The sequence below is a fragment of the Wasmannia auropunctata genome, unplaced genomic scaffold (assembly GCF_000956235.1).
Source record: "Wasmannia auropunctata unplaced genomic scaffold, wasmannia.A_1.0 LD336106.1, whole genome shotgun sequence".
Classification (NCBI taxonomy): Eukaryota; Metazoa; Arthropoda; class Insecta; order Hymenoptera; family Formicidae; genus Wasmannia; species Wasmannia auropunctata.
Genome location: NW_012026784.1, coordinates 7,944,468 through 7,961,516, shown reverse-complemented (window position 1 = coordinate 7,961,516; position 17,049 = coordinate 7,944,468). Strand labels below are relative to the sequence as shown.

At 34.5% G+C, this 17,049-nt stretch overlaps 1 protein-coding gene across 3 annotated transcripts in view; it reads right to left on the bottom strand.

The window, feature by feature from the left end:
• Window positions 1-17,049, bottom strand: part of LOC105455759 (protein couch potato) — an 85,286-nt gene that overhangs the window by 13,430 nt on the left and 54,807 nt on the right. For 2 of the 3 annotated variants that reach the window (XM_011699321.1, XM_011699336.1), the window contains exons 5-7: window positions 14,414-14,555; window positions 4,209-4,342; window positions 27-235 (exon numbers count right to left, since the gene is read on the bottom strand). In XM_011699321.1, coding sequence (XP_011697623.1) covers window positions 27-235; window positions 4,209-4,342; window positions 14,414-14,555 — 485 coding nt within the window. The remainder of the gene's footprint in view (window positions 1-26; window positions 236-4,208; window positions 4,343-14,413; window positions 14,556-17,049) is intronic. The other variant, XM_011699326.1, reaches the window with a different exon arrangement.

The window sequence follows — 17,049 nt, the reverse complement described above, 5'->3', positions numbered from 1 at the left end:
AGATGCGAACGGATGAGATGTCTGACCTGCTGAAGATGTCCTTTAGCTCATGCTCGGACACGAACTGGCCCAGGTTCGCCACGAAGAGGGTGGAGCATTGCGCATTGCTGACGGCTATGTTCGGCTGTGACGAGGGTGATCCGACCGGTGACGCCAGTGCCGGCGACGGTAGAAAATGAGGCAGCGACGCGTGTATCGACGTCAACGTCGTAGGATGCGGCAGGGACATAGGCGCCTGGAAAATATAAATACTTCCGTCACACACACTCCGCTCGGCCATGGGTAGTCTGTCTGCTCGCACAGATCGACGCATTTGCGTCAATCCGCCCCGTCTTTCTCAGCTCTACGTTTGTCCCTTCAACAAAAAAAAATGTCTTTTCTGACAAAAAATAAAGGTCTAAAGGTCGTCCCGATCTGGCAAACGTACCGATTCGAATGACATTCGAATGACAAAGAAATATCGTGTCGTGTACCAATTGCGACAATATCAAAACAAGCAGGCCGAAGACTTAGAATCTAAGAGAAATTTAAATTGCGTTCTGAAGTTGAATTCTGAAATTTACAAGGTATTCCAACTTTGAATAAGACAAAAAAATAAAATATTAAGAAATAAATACATTTTGTCTCATTATATATATTTTATAAGTATCCTTTTAATTAGTAACTACAAATGCATGTAATATTGCACGCGCCTGATAAATATTGCAAGTTTTTCTGGAAATGAAACTTTGTATAAAAAATATTTTTTTATTTTATTCTACATTTTTAACTTATTTTTTATGAATCACCCTTTTCCCATGTGTACTATCATTTCGAGAACACCCTGTATGTCTTCTAAATGTTTTTCTTGCTGGAATGTTATCGCGTTAATGAGTCAACATTATGCAGTAACTCTTTTTTGTAAAAATAGCCTTAAATTATATGTTGCAAACCGATATGAAAAATAGTCGATTATTATTTTTAATCGTAGGTCAAAGTGACTAAAGTTACAATTTTTTTTCTTTTTTTTTATATCTCCTGGTTTGATTGCGAAGTTATTTCAACAGTACTTTTCATTGTGAAATTAGAAATAAACGTAACTATAGAGCCTATCGAAATGGATTATATAACGCAAAGAAACGCAACAGATTTCACATCTAATTGCACATAAAAATGTGTCTCTAAAAGATATCATCAACATGAAAGGAATGATTCTGAATCATTTGCATTGAGTATCGTTATTAACTTATCAAAGCGATGATAAATCTCGCCAACGACATTCTCGGTTTCGTCAAGTCGCTCGAGAACGCATTTAATCGAGTTGGATCTCGCGGAAGATATTCAACTTAATAAGTTCCGACGTTATTGCTATCAGGTTCTCGGTTCGTTATTCCTCAAGTGGATATCTCGAGATTCAGCTTCCTTTTTATTTCCGTTAAAGGAAAGGCAAGATGCGTACGGAGAAAAAGGAATAATAGCGCGGCAGTCCGGGCTCGACAGCCTTCGATTTATCAAACGTTCAATGCAACGGATTTTCTCTCTCGTGCGGATAAATTCGAGGAATATTAGATTTTAGTAATAAGGATATTTTGTATTCGAGATTTTTCGTTTGGGCTGTAAAAAATTGGCTTACACAATTCAATCATTTCCGAGAGCTTTCTCAACGTAATCCTTTTGAATTTTTACTGAATCGATATTCTGTCATAAAAAAACAATTTCACATATCTGATATTTTGTGTTTAATTATTTTTTTAAATTTTTTTATGTTTTACAAATCAATATTCTTTTACGAAGCTTTTTTTCTGTAACGTATCACTATTAAATAACAAGAAAGAATCACAAACTTATAGAATCTTATAGGTATTTGAAACTTTAAGATTGATGAAGAAATTATTATAGGAATGATTTATAGATTTATAAGAACTTAACTATATGAAACGATAACTCAAGAGCATAATCCAATAAAAAAATGTCTCTGTCGAAGGATTCGATTATTTATACATAGAAATATCTACCGATATCACAAAAAATATATAAATCCGATATCCGATAGCTCAAAAAACTCAGACAAATAAAATTTCCAATAATGTTATTGATCTATAAAATTCAACATTAATTTCTGAATTAATCAATAGCATTAAAAAATCTAGCTACCAATCTCTTCTAAAATTTTAAAAGTTTTAACATGAGTTTACAACATGAGTATCAAAATATATTCACAAAAATATTGCATCACAATTCTTTTTCCCCACACATTCTCGATTAATCCGTGATTCGCTGTGGCATGTTATGAAACAATATTGAGCCGTTATTACAGTATAAAAAGCATCACATAATATCACACGCAATGCGATCGATAAAGTACAGATTGTATCACGTTTGTACACGTGGCTGCACGGTTGCGATATTTGTCCTCGTAGAAATCGGTAGAGGAGTGTTTTACGAGCAAGTCGAGGCTCGGCTTAGTGCGTGACAGGTACCCGTGTGAACCTGGCACAGGTTTGTGCGATATTAAAAATCAATAAATGCGATTTGGCGGATTGGTACCACCGGATTGACATCGCCAATATCTCAAAGGGGGATTGAACGTATACTCACGCCAAACAATTTTCCCCGATTCTTCGAGCTTCGAACTTCTCTTGGAGCATTAGTCTTTTCTCTTAGTATTTATTAATAGAACATGAATTTTTTGGTGCGGGTATCAAAAATCGTATTAAAATAGTAGAAAGATCCTTCAATCTTATTCCAGACCGTGGTATATAAAATTTTTAAACGAGAGATGAATTCCAAGAATAACGAAGACACTAATATGGAAAATGCACGTACTCTTATTTCTATATCTTCTCATATCTCTTCATTTAAATTTCCATATACCCTTAGATTAGATGCTGCTAATTAACTAACATGTGGCTATATGACACTAATATGGAAAATGTACGTACTCTTATTTCTATATCTTCTCATATCTCTTCATTTAACTTTCCATATACCCTTAGATTAGATGCTGCTAATTAACTAACATGTGGCTTATCAGTGTTATTTACGTGGGTTGCACCTTACTCTCTTCATTTATCTTCATTAATAACTATGCAGACATCATCAACGTAATGTTCACAAGTTTTAAATACTCTTCTCAGCTCATAAAATTAAAACGGCGGAAAGTACGTACGATGCTACTAGACTGGAGGAAAAGTAAACCGCGGATTTATTAACGTCGGTCTACGGCGGCCATAATTAATCCATGTCGCGACAAACTGCGGAGACATCGCAATAGCTTCGAAAACTCCGCGATTCAAAGCTTGCGTGACGTATACCCACACGACTACACGTTTCTGTATAATACGTGTGGACACGCAGTGCGACGACAAGTTGCGCTATCGATTTTGTGACGATATAAAACGTATAATATTTGAATATGCTGACTGACGTTACACGCGGCGCGTATACGGAAAAGATGTTATAATAATCCACATAATATTATTCATTATGATTATCCTATTAATGCTGGTTTTATGTAATGTTTGTATAAAATTGAATATCATTATCGCATTGCAAACTTTAACGGATTTACTGATTCAATTGCAACGGACCTTTTCTCACCAAACACATAGGTTTCAAATTACAGGCTATTAATTAAGTATTTTAAGTTAAATAACATTTAAAAAATAAAATTTTGCACATAAAAAGTAAAGTATTTTATAAAATCTTTATTTAATTTTATTTCGACAATTTTTATAATTTAAAAATTATAGTTTCAAAGATTAAAAATGGAAAAATTGACTCCAAATTCAAACTGACCATTCAAGGTTATTTGTGATGCGATAATGATAAAGCACCCTAAATATAAATAATTCGCATAAAAACTTTTGAAGCAATAATCTAAATATTAATTAAATATTTTTCCTCCAGAAATCTAGGAATCTGAATATTCATACACCTAAAAATCTATACGCGAGATCTAAAAATGCAAAAATCAAAAGGTTCAGCCAAAAAGAGATCGAAAGACTAAAGCACTAAGGAATTCAATATCCAAGAATCTAGAGAATTCAGGAGTCGAGGACCCAAGGCAGCCATGATCGAAAGCATCTTCGGTCCTTGAGCCCTCATGAATCTCCTTGTTACCATGTAAGAGTAATCGAGTATAACGATCATGTATCACTAACGTGCATCGGGGCGCTCGTCGGCGGCTCCAGAGCTTTGTCTGCAGATAGTCAAAGATAGGAACGTACGGGGACCTGAGGATGTAACGCCGGGTGCACCAGCGTCGCATGTTGCAGCGTGCCCGGTAATTCGCCGGCTGTAGAGTACGCCAATGGATGATGCCACAATTCAGGACCACCGGGGAAGAACGGGCTCCCTAGGTCTGCAATAGAGCACAGGATTAGATAGAGTCCGCTCCCCTGAGTAATTAAACGCGCGGTTGCGAACCGCGTTTCACGCGCGTTCTTGCTGGTCAGGATGTCTACTGATACTAGAAATGGCAAAAATAAATTTTTGTCTTAATACCCCGTATATATCATAAATATATTTGAATTTAATATATTAACATTTCCAAACATAACAGCAAAAAAAGTTTGGTTAAATGTTGACTATTATTATACATAAAATGTATACATATCTTTCAACAAAAATGATAAAATGAATGTTAAATGTTGCTCATACACATATACAGTAGATATCCTGTTCATTATAATTATTTATATTAGTCCTGTAATATTTTTGGGCAGCTTTTATGTAAGGTTTTGCTAAAATATAAAATTTAAATATTTTATGTAAATATTAATATTAAATATTTTATGTAAATATTATCTCTGTACTTGAAATATTAATATATTGCTTCTAATGGAAAATTTTTTCAAATTTATCTATTCTTCTATTTATCACTATACACTGTCTTTTACGTAAAAACTGCCTATTGGTTTTTGCTATAACAAAACTAATGATATTTATTATTAACAGGTCACGAAACCGTGTTACTCGCGGTCAAAACAAGCTATTTAAATATCGCATAAAATGTATCGGGTTCGAGGTGAAACGCACTTTCCGACGCGACAAAGGTCGCGCCAATTTGCCGCGCAGATTATTTCAGCATTGTAATCACATCGCGATATTTTCAACGTACTCTTTATGAAGAATACGCAAAATTATTTTGTCCTATTTGCGACTGAGATTAGATATGTGTCTGTATACGCTAGAAAAAAAGACAAAATATTACGTAATTTACATGACAAATGTTTGCTTGTGGTCGAAGGAAAGTGGACGCAATTCTCGATCGACATTTTGCCGAGACTATAGCGATTACGCGATCGATAATGTCCAATTTACGTTCTTCTTTTTTTGCTAAAAATTACAGAGACATACGAAAGTAATTACGGTATTCGAGGATTTTCGAAAGTTGAACGATGAGATTAAAAAAGATCGATGAAAGCTCAGACATATTAAGGATTATCTTCATTAATGTACAATTACTATACATATATCTCCCAATAAAATAATAATTATAAAAGGTAATATACATAAATTACTATACATCAATATAAATTATATATAATTAATAAATTTATATGCTAAATTGATACAATAAGCTAAGAAAATAATTATTTTTGCATTCTTAACGATTATGTAAAGTATTTTTCACAAATACATTTTCATGTTTTTCATAAGACATAAATTAATGTAGCAAATCTATTTAAATTACACAACATTTAAAATCTTTATTTTGCTGAGTAAAAATATATGTTTCTTCTGGTAATTTAAATCCATTTCGCTAAGTAAAAATATGTGTTTCTTCTTGCAACTTAAATGCATTCCACATTCCTTAATGCTTCAACTTTGTTTATTTTTTCATTTATAAGCAAATAATAAATTATAAGTAACTATAGTAGAAAATTCATTTATCGCTTAAGTAAAATTTAGAAGCTTTGTGTCGCGAATATTGCCACTCCAGGGAGCACCGCAACGCAGATTATTCGCGGTGTAATGGCAGTATAGTGCGCCATCGAGCGTAATCGTCGCACGGCACGGCATGAAAAAAATGTTCTTCTTGGAAGCCGGTAAATCGTTGGAGAGGGACTTATGATTAGGCGTTACGAGCCAGTGACAATGGTAAACCCGAGCGTCATCCCAGCGATTCGCGGGCGAACCTTCGTTTGCGACACTGATCTCGTTACGCAATTCAATATTTATATTGTCTGTTTTTCTTCGAAACGTTTCAGAGTCCATGCAGTTATTTAATTCTAATTTCCGAGCGACTTTCGTTATCAGCTTAATGGCGCTTACTTAACTGTATACGGTTTTTCCATCGTGAAGAGATTTAAACGATAAAAATACTAGCGAGTCCTTGCAGAATACTCTTCCTGCCCGTTTGCTCCTCTTTTTGTTGGTACTCGCGTATAAGCGATTGCTGTTGCGAAGTTGCAAGAAACGGCAACGACGAGATCAACGCAAGTCAATGCGAAGTTTGCGTCCGCGTGAAACCGCGCCTTCCCCGTCACGAATGCGCAATTACGCCGCTATTTTTTTTTTTACTCCTCTAGGAATTGCCACAGTGGCAAATGTATAACAAAACGCTCTTTCATACAGCCGCTCTTTACGCAGCGCGATCGAACATCGCGAAAATCTCGCGTCATTCACTTGCATACCTACGTCAGCGTGATCGACTATGCACTATGCAGTATACATATCCCATCTATTTCATTTGAGTCTTCGATGACAAGCCAGCGCTACAATGTTACATATGTAGATCTTAAAGAGAGATAAAAAGTATCTTCGACGTCAATACGTTTGCGACTATGCTTAGATTTGTCGTTGCAATAGTGTAATTTTAATGATCTGTACAAAAAGTAAAATTGTATAACAATGTATAATTCGAAGGCTCTCCGCTCGTATAGCTGTAATTTAATTACATGGTTGGATTTAACCAAAATCACTTTCAACAGCGTTTTTCAATATTTCCTTGTTATAAATTATAATTACGTTTACCAGAATTATAACTATTAATAAAATTTAAATTGTAAATTATAATTTTTGATGTTGTTATAATTATATAATGCAGCAAATTCCGATTAAATTAGTCATCGGTTAATCGGCGATGATTTATTCGTGAAATAATTTTAAAGCACGAACGGAAATAAAAAATGAATAATCACAATTTTAATTGTCGAAAGCCGCATAATTGGGTCACAAAATATTCCTGACCGGACGTCCCAATTATTAAAAATTTTCTCTTTTTCTCTCTCTCAAAACTTTCTCTTTTTCTTTATTACAAATTAATTTCTAAAATATATTAAAAGACGTTATTCTATCTTTCGTATATATGAAAACTAATTACATCTGCAATGAAAATCGCATTGCTTCCATCTGCAAACCGACTTTTTTTGCAACGAGAAAATTGCAACAGTTTAATTTTCCAAAAGTTAGGCAACTATTGTAAATCACATGAAACCTCCTGAGATTTGTACCCCTCTCCCGCCCACCTCATCCTTTCTCCCCTCGAGCGAAGAACTGCCTTTGTTTCTATTAAAATGTGAACGTTCGCCAACAGAAGCCACTGCATGAGCCCTTACGTGTATACGTCTGCCATTCGGTGGTGTGTTTTAGTCCCTGCCAGGACTGTGCACTTTATTGATTCTAGGCTGACCTCCGATTCGCATGGCGAAGCATACAGGCTCGAGTAAACGTGCACCGTCTAGGTAGGGAGAAAGCTTTCACCCGTTGTCGACGATCAGAACTTTTTTTTTATTTTCTTTCCATTTATTTCGCAAACGACGATTGAATCCAATAAATTGGAAAACAACGCGTTGCCTTCAATTTATTCGACTATAAAGACGTGGATTTATTACGCAATTAAACGTATTCATGAAAAATTATCCCGTATTAATTCCTAAATTGAGCACCGTAAAATTGACAATAAGAAAATATTGAATAACGAGGAATTAATTGATAGTTTAAAAGACTTGGTTAGATATATTTACGTACATGTTAAGCCATTTTTAATTAATTCACAATGGCTTATATGTATTTCTGTTTGGTTAAGCTTTCGTTTCTTCGAATAAAAATGTAATTTGAACGTACGATTGCAAGAATAGCTTGTATCACGATGATAATGATAGATTTATAATTTTGATGACGAGCGTTCTCCAGTCTTATTGCCTTCCTCTCGAAACAATTCTATTCTCGTGCACTCGCATAATGAAAGTGTTACGGCGAAACATTTCATTTAATAACCTCTCATGCGTTCATAGCGTCCTCAGCATTATTGCACAGTAGAGGTTCATTTACACAATGCGTTTCTTCTTTGCGATATAACCAAGTGATTAATTCTCTAATCTTAGAAATATACATATTTTACAAGACTAACTATCGTTTTCACACGTAAAAACATTTATTTGTTATTTGAAATTAACGTACTATACAAAATTTATATAAATTATATTTACGTTTTCATGCAATTAATAACTGCAACAATTAATTGGATTTTCTTTTAAGTTCTATTATGTACGTAAATTTGATCAATAATTGGCAGTATAAATAGTACATTTATACGTACAAATGTAAATTAAAATTTGAATTTCTATAACATATAACAGCGATAAAAAAGAAATTATACATGTATGTAAAATATTTAGTGTCTATTATGATTCATAAATATGTTATTGTTGATTAGCGCGTTCACATTGAGTTCATATTGAAAGTACTATGTATACGTCTCTTTCGTTATTTATTACTCAATGACTCAATGAATTGGTTGTTTGTGCACTACTTATATATAACGTATGTTTTTCTCTATATTTTATAGCATTATTCAAATTAATATATCAAGGTTAATACTATGTTTACAATAAGAAATTAGCAAATTCTCAATGCACGATAAAATGAAAACGCAAATAAGATTTTACATCGGTCTATAAATAACTTGTTCCAATATTTGTCATTAATTTCGTATGCTAACAGCGGTATAAACCAATATACATTTCGAAAAATAAATAACTTTAATAAATTACTCGATACAAATCAACTCGACTCATTTTCTCATGTAGCGCACAATTTTCAGAACTAAATTTACACTCATTTGAAAGAAAATGCAATTACATATGATGTAATAAATGTATACAATTATAAGAATTCCCCGCACGAGTAAATGCAATTGCTACATTGTTTTATTGTCGTCGACCACGCGAAACGGGGACTTATATAGATGTCGACAATTATTCTCGAGCACGTGCCGCATTCGTACACGAATAAGGAATGAGATATGTATGCGGTAAGAAGAAAAAAAAATTCTACAAGAGAAAGAGAGAGCGCAGTCCTTTCTGAAAGGACGCGCAGTTTCTATATCGATTCCAGACCGTCATTTGTGACACACGCAACCCTCGCAACTACGCGAACAACGCACACGTGGCCTTTCGCACGAACCTATACCTCTGCAACACCTTGGCGCCGCGCGTCTCCAACTAACATATAACGCGCGGATCTGTGTTAACGTTAACGCTACTGCGGGTGCAGCTCAACACCGGCGCGGCGCGGCGGCGTCGCGTCGACATCCGCGCGGGGGCTCCGAGCAGCGTGCGAAAAGCCAACCGAGCATACCATTTTCCAGCGGGAAAATGCAGGCTGCATTCCTCCGCGCGTAGATAATGCATAATACGTCTGAGCACGCACGGTTAAACGAGGAAAACTCGGTTAAATGGGCCATGAATTTCGGAGCGTACAATCAACGTGCGCGTCTTCTCGCCACGCGCGAATCTTCAGTCTTAACACAATACGTACAACAATTTATCGCGTTAATTTCGTTAAGGTCGTATTTTATACTACTAAGCGATCGTAATCTCTCGAATGAACAGCACTGAAATTGGCAAACAGTATTAAAATTTCGGAATTCTGAAAGATAATCATTTTTCCAAGAGAAAGATAGAAAGGGCAAGGCATATAGACAAGAAAAAGAAACATTATCATTCTGCATCTAATAAGATTGTCATTGAAAGATGTATCCGTATTTTTAGGATGCTCTGTAATTTGTCCATTGATTACACCTTATGTAGAAAAATACGAAAGCCATCCGTGCGACTAGCATAACAAAACGTCGGATATTAACGACCACAGGCGGTCGTGTAGATACAATTTAACCTGATTATTCCTTACGACTAGTCTCCTCCATAATTCACCAGCAAACAGTTTAGGTGGCGATCATAAATTTTATTGAGCTCGCGCGCATCTCACGTAACTTTTGATATGCAACAAGCCAGTGTCTCCTAATCGAAAATTTGTACAAATTTCAGCATTATACCTGAAAGTGTATCTGAGAAATTTCTGCAAAGTTTCCTATACTTCTATCGCATTATACATACTTTAATAACAGATTCTTCGATCTTTTTGAAGTCAATTTTTCTTCCATAAAAGTATTGAAAGTAAACATTTATTGTCATAAGTTTCAACATATTTTTCTCTAAAAATATAGAATGTTGAAACTTATGACAAAAATAAAAATTAAATTAAAATATTTTATCAAAATAAAATGTATTCGTAATTAATTAAAAATTTTATACACATTTGTCATTTATTATATTTTTTAATTTAAATATATAATTTTTTAAAAATATAAGAATAAAAAGATTATATAATAGTGCGTATATGTGTATATATATACACGACTAAGGCTGCGTTCCGATATTCACTGCCAATGCTGAAAATCTATAGTGCACGTAACGTATATTATAAATTTTCAGTACTTGCAGTGAATATCGGAACGCAGCCTAAATATACGCGCAAAATAATTCTATAAGTAAAATATTTGCAACGTCAATTGCAATAAAAACACATTTGATTAGTTAAAGGACGTTTATGCAAATTGAGTTGAGAATCGCCGTAAAAAGCTGACATGCGTTTGCATTTTTCTCTCTCGCTTTTGCATGATCAAAGTGCAGAAACTTCCCGTATGAGTCACATTTTATCATCGATACGAGCATTCCGCGCAAAGTGAATGGTGACTGAAGCCGTTACGAAATCTGTGCCAAGTTACTGTTGCACCGTTGATCTATAAACATATTTCTATACATTCTCAGAAATAAAACAGTTATGAAAATAGTAACATAAAACGCTTTTGCAGTACTTTCTCCATTTCGTAAAAAGACGAATCCGAGATCTTTTTATGTCATATATATATTACAATTGATAAGTTGATTGATAAGTTTCCGCTATCGTAAATAGCGGGAAATCTGATGTACGTCAAAATTATAATTTTTCAAGTAACTTGTATTATTGTTTTTTCAGAGCACGCGGGCCAGTCTTCGTATTGAAGATTACTTCACCGATATGCTACTATGTAAATTTACCGAGATACCGTTTACATTTAAATTCGATTTGGAAGCAACGAATTACTTCGGATAAACTCAAAGCCGAGGCCTTGTTTCCCCGAAACATAGAAGAGGTAAGTTTCGACGAATATAACTCTGAGAGTTTGGAAAGCGTTGGCAACAATTTCGAAATCTATCAACCTAGAAAGCACGTATATATAACTTTTATAATTCTCAGAAATGTACATAGATATCGTGTCTCTATACAGTAGAGATCAATATTCTTTCATTTTTAATGTTAACGTCCTCGCAATTATATTTCTCATTAAATTTTCATTAAAGAGAAATCGAATTCACATATTCGTCGAAGAAACTGTCATTCTTTTTATTCCGTGATAGTAAAGTATATATAATTCTATGTATAATTACGCAGATAATTATGTAATTTAAAATAATTATTCCACAAATTAGTTAACATTTTCTAATTTGTAATTTAGTTAAAATTATCTATTAAAAATTGCATCGATAATGCCGTAAATAATTTTACGAAAAAACAAACTGAACGTTCGCCCGACTAAATATTATTGACCGTGTCGAGCTTTCATTAATTATTTCCATAATTTCATTTCTCCGATTCTTCGGCATCTGCGAAGGTATCTGTAATCCAGTCGAAGCTACGTTTGGCAGTTCGATTATGTCTTATTGACGTGGCTTGGCGTGCGGCGCGATGAAATTGGGTCATCGTACGAAATTGCTACCACCTAAAACGAAATTATTCCGCGAAATTTCCTGACGCTAGATACGGTCTATTTGCGCGATATTAAGAACGCCATTAACGGTTAATTCTAGTCAGAGAAGGATAGTATCAGTGGTACTGCTAATTTTTAGACAATTAAATAATCGATTCGCCGTTCCACATACACGTACCGCAAAACATTTGCCAAAATCTGCAAATTAGGAAATTACTCGAAAGATTATGTGGCATTATTATTATCCAAATGTAGCTACAGCAATGCATAATTTCTATATAAGTATATAATCTTTCATTAAAAGATTTCATAATCAATTTCTAACATAGAAAGAGGATTTTAAGAATTAAGAAAGATTATAAATTATTTCGCTGACGCGACATGATTGATAAAAAATTTGTGACACAGTAAGAATTCAGAATACTTTTTAAATGTAACGTCTTATTTTATGTTTAAAACAATCTACTAATACGTTAAAATCCCTCAACCTTATTATATCACAAAGACCATTATAGCTGCAGCCCGAGTTCATTCGTCACTGACACGGGTAATAAATCACCGCTTGGCGGATGATGCGTTCGGATATTATGGAAATAAAGACGATCTTATATTCTATACAAAAATCAGACAGCGCCCGCGACGGCGAAATTTATCACGGTCACTGTTTCTTCGGAAACTGATGCGCTTTACGTCCGTCCGCAAGAGTCTGTTTCCGCAATGTGACACAAATACATATTTATTGCGTGTGTAAAACGCGCACGTAGCCCGTAAACCTTGCAGACCTTCGAGATTTATTCAACTTTATTCTGCTCCTCTCGTTCCATTACCCGTGATCGATCTGCGAAATATATGTATGCCACCTTGATACTGGCTTGATCGTCGGCGATCGTGTTTCTTCCCTCTCTGTTCTGTGTCCACTTTAATATATAAAACGTATACTCACAGATTTTCCACGCTTCCCGATCGTTCATTAGCATGATCACGTACCGTTATTATATTTGCCATTAAGCTGTTTTAATCGCTCAGAATAATACCATGTACAATCGATCAATTATAATTTTTACACTTTCCACACGATTTTTAATCCTTCGACCACCAATTTTGCGCTTATAATATTGAATTGCGGCTAACAATTACCTTCACTATTATTAAAATAAATTTTATCTGACAATTTGAGATATTTTTTACATATAAAATATCCTAAAAATATAAACGAGAGTATGGGAGATTTATATAACTCCAATTCATGTTCGACAGATAATTTTTGTGTTATCCATTATTATAGTAAATTTTCGTCATATTCTCCACCCATCTGCACCGCGCAATGCACATGGATGGATGACTAAGACTTCTTACAAGTAATCTTAATGTCATACATAGTTCTTAATGTCAGTAACGCGCACACGGGAATGTGCGACAAGATTTATACCCAGGATACCTCAAAAGAACGCATGCCCGCATTAGATATAACCGTCCAACAACGATGAAAGTACGCAGGCAATATTTTGCACATTAAAACGTTATTTATTAGAACTGATTTCGCACAGACAAAAACTGACGTCCAAAAAAATTGCTGATTTTATATTTCACAATCAGTTGAATTAAATAATTTTAAATATAAATCAATTTTATTCTCTCGAAATGACCGATATTTTTAACAAAGATTTAAACGAGAACGATAAACATTACGCTTGTTGAAAATATACAATAAATAATAAAACAATGAAACGCATCAAATAATCAATTTTCAATTAAAAAATTTTATAAAATATAGGATATAAAAATCTAGAATTTTCAGAGAATGGTTTAAAAATTTGCAACTTAAGTACAAATAAAGATAGATAGGTAGATAAATAAATAAATCCGAGTTAAAACAACACATTGTGAAAACAAAGAAACTAATGTTGTCTGAGAAAATAACAGCCCGTTGACTTTAGACGGATTGCGGGATTTGCAGTACTCATATATAGTCAGTACGGAAATCGGATATTGTCTGTGCTCAACATAGCTGTTATTATCGTCGATCCCGCGCCGTAATAAGCACGATAATTTGCGCAACATAAGCGCCATTGTAACCGCATACCGCGTGTATATACTCGGTGTACACACCTTACGTTGCAAACTGATATTAATCGCGAAGGTTTGCCGCGAGAAACCCCCTCTCGTACTTTGATCGGTTGTCGTACGATTCTCGATGACGAGATCTCAGATCCCGTCGCGGGGGCCGGGTGGAGGGGCGGGGGAGGGTATATATACGTATGTAAAAAAAAAATCCTTTTGAAAAAAAACAGCCGAGTGACAACAGGAAGTGGGACACTTTGTAGTCGGTGCAGTGGGTGAGAAATAGTAAGTGAGACGTATCCAGCAAGTGAACGAGTGGCGGTGCATACTTACGTCCCGTTAAAGGGTGCATCAGAGCGGGGTGCGAGGTGGCTGCTGCAGCGGCTGGTTGCTTGGGTTTGCTAACCTTTGTGTTACTTTTTGCAAATTCCAAACGTATGGTTTGTGGCATATCAGGATCGAATCTAACCCCCTGCTGCAAATAGATTCCCTAAATTAGTAAATCGGGAGCACACGTGGATGGGTGGTGGTAAGTGTAGTAAGGCAAAAATGAGAGAAAGAAAAAAAAAATGAGAGAAGAGAGCGATAGTGGAGAGCCCTTCTTTCGTCACTAGCGCGTCGGGTTAATCTTCCGTCAGAAATAAAATTACGCTTTTAGTCGAACTTGCTTTAGTAGATCTTGTTTTTCCGGGTATATTGTGTTTCTTTTCACAACAACTTCTTAAAAGTGATTCTTTGATTGAAAGGCAAAGAATTGCAAATTATCTTTTCAAGATAAGAGTTTTATACATTTAAAGATAAGAGTCTATTATATATCTGTCTTTAAATAAAAATTAACATATCCACGTGGCACAATGTAGAAATATTTGCCATTTTATGTATAATATACTAACTTTTATATAACATATGTAAAAGAGATTTTTTTTCGACAAATGTAATAACATTTCTTTATGAAAATTCCTGCAAATATTAATTCCTGCATTATATAAATATAAAATTGCAGCAATTATTACTTATTAACACAATAATAATGTCTACATAAATATTGATAGATCACGCTAACCATTCCAATAATGACGTCGATCACGTTTTCTGCAGTGATTTATTTTCCTTCAATATATTTCACTGACATCGCTCATTTTGCATCGTAAATTTAACACGAAAGTAAGCCAGATTGATGTTTACGAAAATAAAATGTTAATCGATATTCCATAAATCGTTGTCATCCGGATATTCAGCCAAAATGATTCGCTTCTGTTTATTTCAAAATTGACAGTGCAAAACTGTAGAAACATCTATTACACATTACTTTCTCAACATAATTATAATAAAACAATGTAAAATTAATTATTTATCCAATTATTTATTAAATCCTTGCATATAAATATATGAAAATATATCAGTAATATCTCACAAATCTATACAAGATATTCAAAATAATTCATTTACACAAGTTCTAGAAATTATTAACATTATAGGTATTTTCATTCTATTAACTTTTACCATACTATACTTTATTAAAAAACTTAATTATAGAGATATTTTGCTTTTTAAAAGAATCTGAGAATAGCGCGATGGATTTTTTCGTGAATGATCGTAATAAAAAATGTCTGCACTAGTTTTTAAAGAAAAAAAGAAGAATATCGGAAGGCTCAAAAAGTCGAATGCAGCGTTCAGACTCACTATAGCGTTTTTGCGCGTGCGAAATCAAACAGAAAGGGCCGATCGAATCACAGGTGGCTAGCGACGAAAGTGATGTAGGTATAATAATAACATGGGATTACGCGAGGTAGAAGGGAAATTAGCACAAGGGCGTGTAGACATGTATTTATGTACGTATTTATGTGTGAGTGTGTTTCTCTCCTTGTACGTGTATTCATATAAGGTGGGTTTGTTAGTCCGTTCTAGGGTGTTTCCAGCGAACGTGTCCATCCGACAAAAGGATGTTTCTCTACGCGGTACGTACGTATACGTACGTAGTAGTATACCGTTGCCGTACTTGGGTTATATAACATTGCAGATTGCGTGAGGTCAGTTGCAACGGTATGGTAGAGCTATACGGGGTGACCAACTTAGCCAGAAAACTCGATCTGATTGCCGTAGTGCAACGAAAGCTGTAACACTATTCCGCGACCGAATTATGTATAGATATATATGCCAAGGTATGTCGCGTGACGAGATACGAAGGTTTTCTTTTTTTTTTTTTTAATCAACGTTGATCACCCCGCAGATATATGTATTTACAGATACATATATACGCGTTACATATAAATATATTCATATTTTAAATGATCAATACGTGTATTCACAGTTGTAGTGCACAAAACAAAATTAAAATTATTTCTTAGCTTGACAATTAAATACAATGTTGTTTGTGTAAAAGTTTTCAAAACAGAATTTAAAGTTTTAGAATTTTAAAACTCTAGAGAGAAACTGTAAAGTAAAAGTTTGATCTAGTAATTTAAAATCTATGATATTACAAATATTACATAGTATTAGTATCTTGAATTTATAATATAATTTCTTTTTAAAATTTATGAGAGAAAGTGATTTATCAATAAAATCGAGAATCTACTTCTTCTCTTGCCGTACTGCACTAGAGGGAATTCCTTTCGCAGCGAATTTTTTGAATACCTATATTTAGATATATGTATATGCAACGGGATGATACTTGTCGGAAGGCAAACAACACCATATATAGATATATCGATAATGCCACACGGTGCAGCGTTATTACAATACGCCTTGGTACGTATACAGGTAGACAAAAGGTAAGTACTACGTTTGGTCCCAATGAGAGAAAGAGAGAAAGATAGAGAGAAAAAGCTACGGTAAGAGAGAAATGAGTAGTCAGATAGAGAGGTCTCGTGGATTGTAGTAACTAATGGAGGGATAAGAGCTAGAGGTAGCATTAACCCGTGCCAGCTGGAGAATCTAAGGCAGGGTGGAGTCGTAAAGAAAAAAAAAAA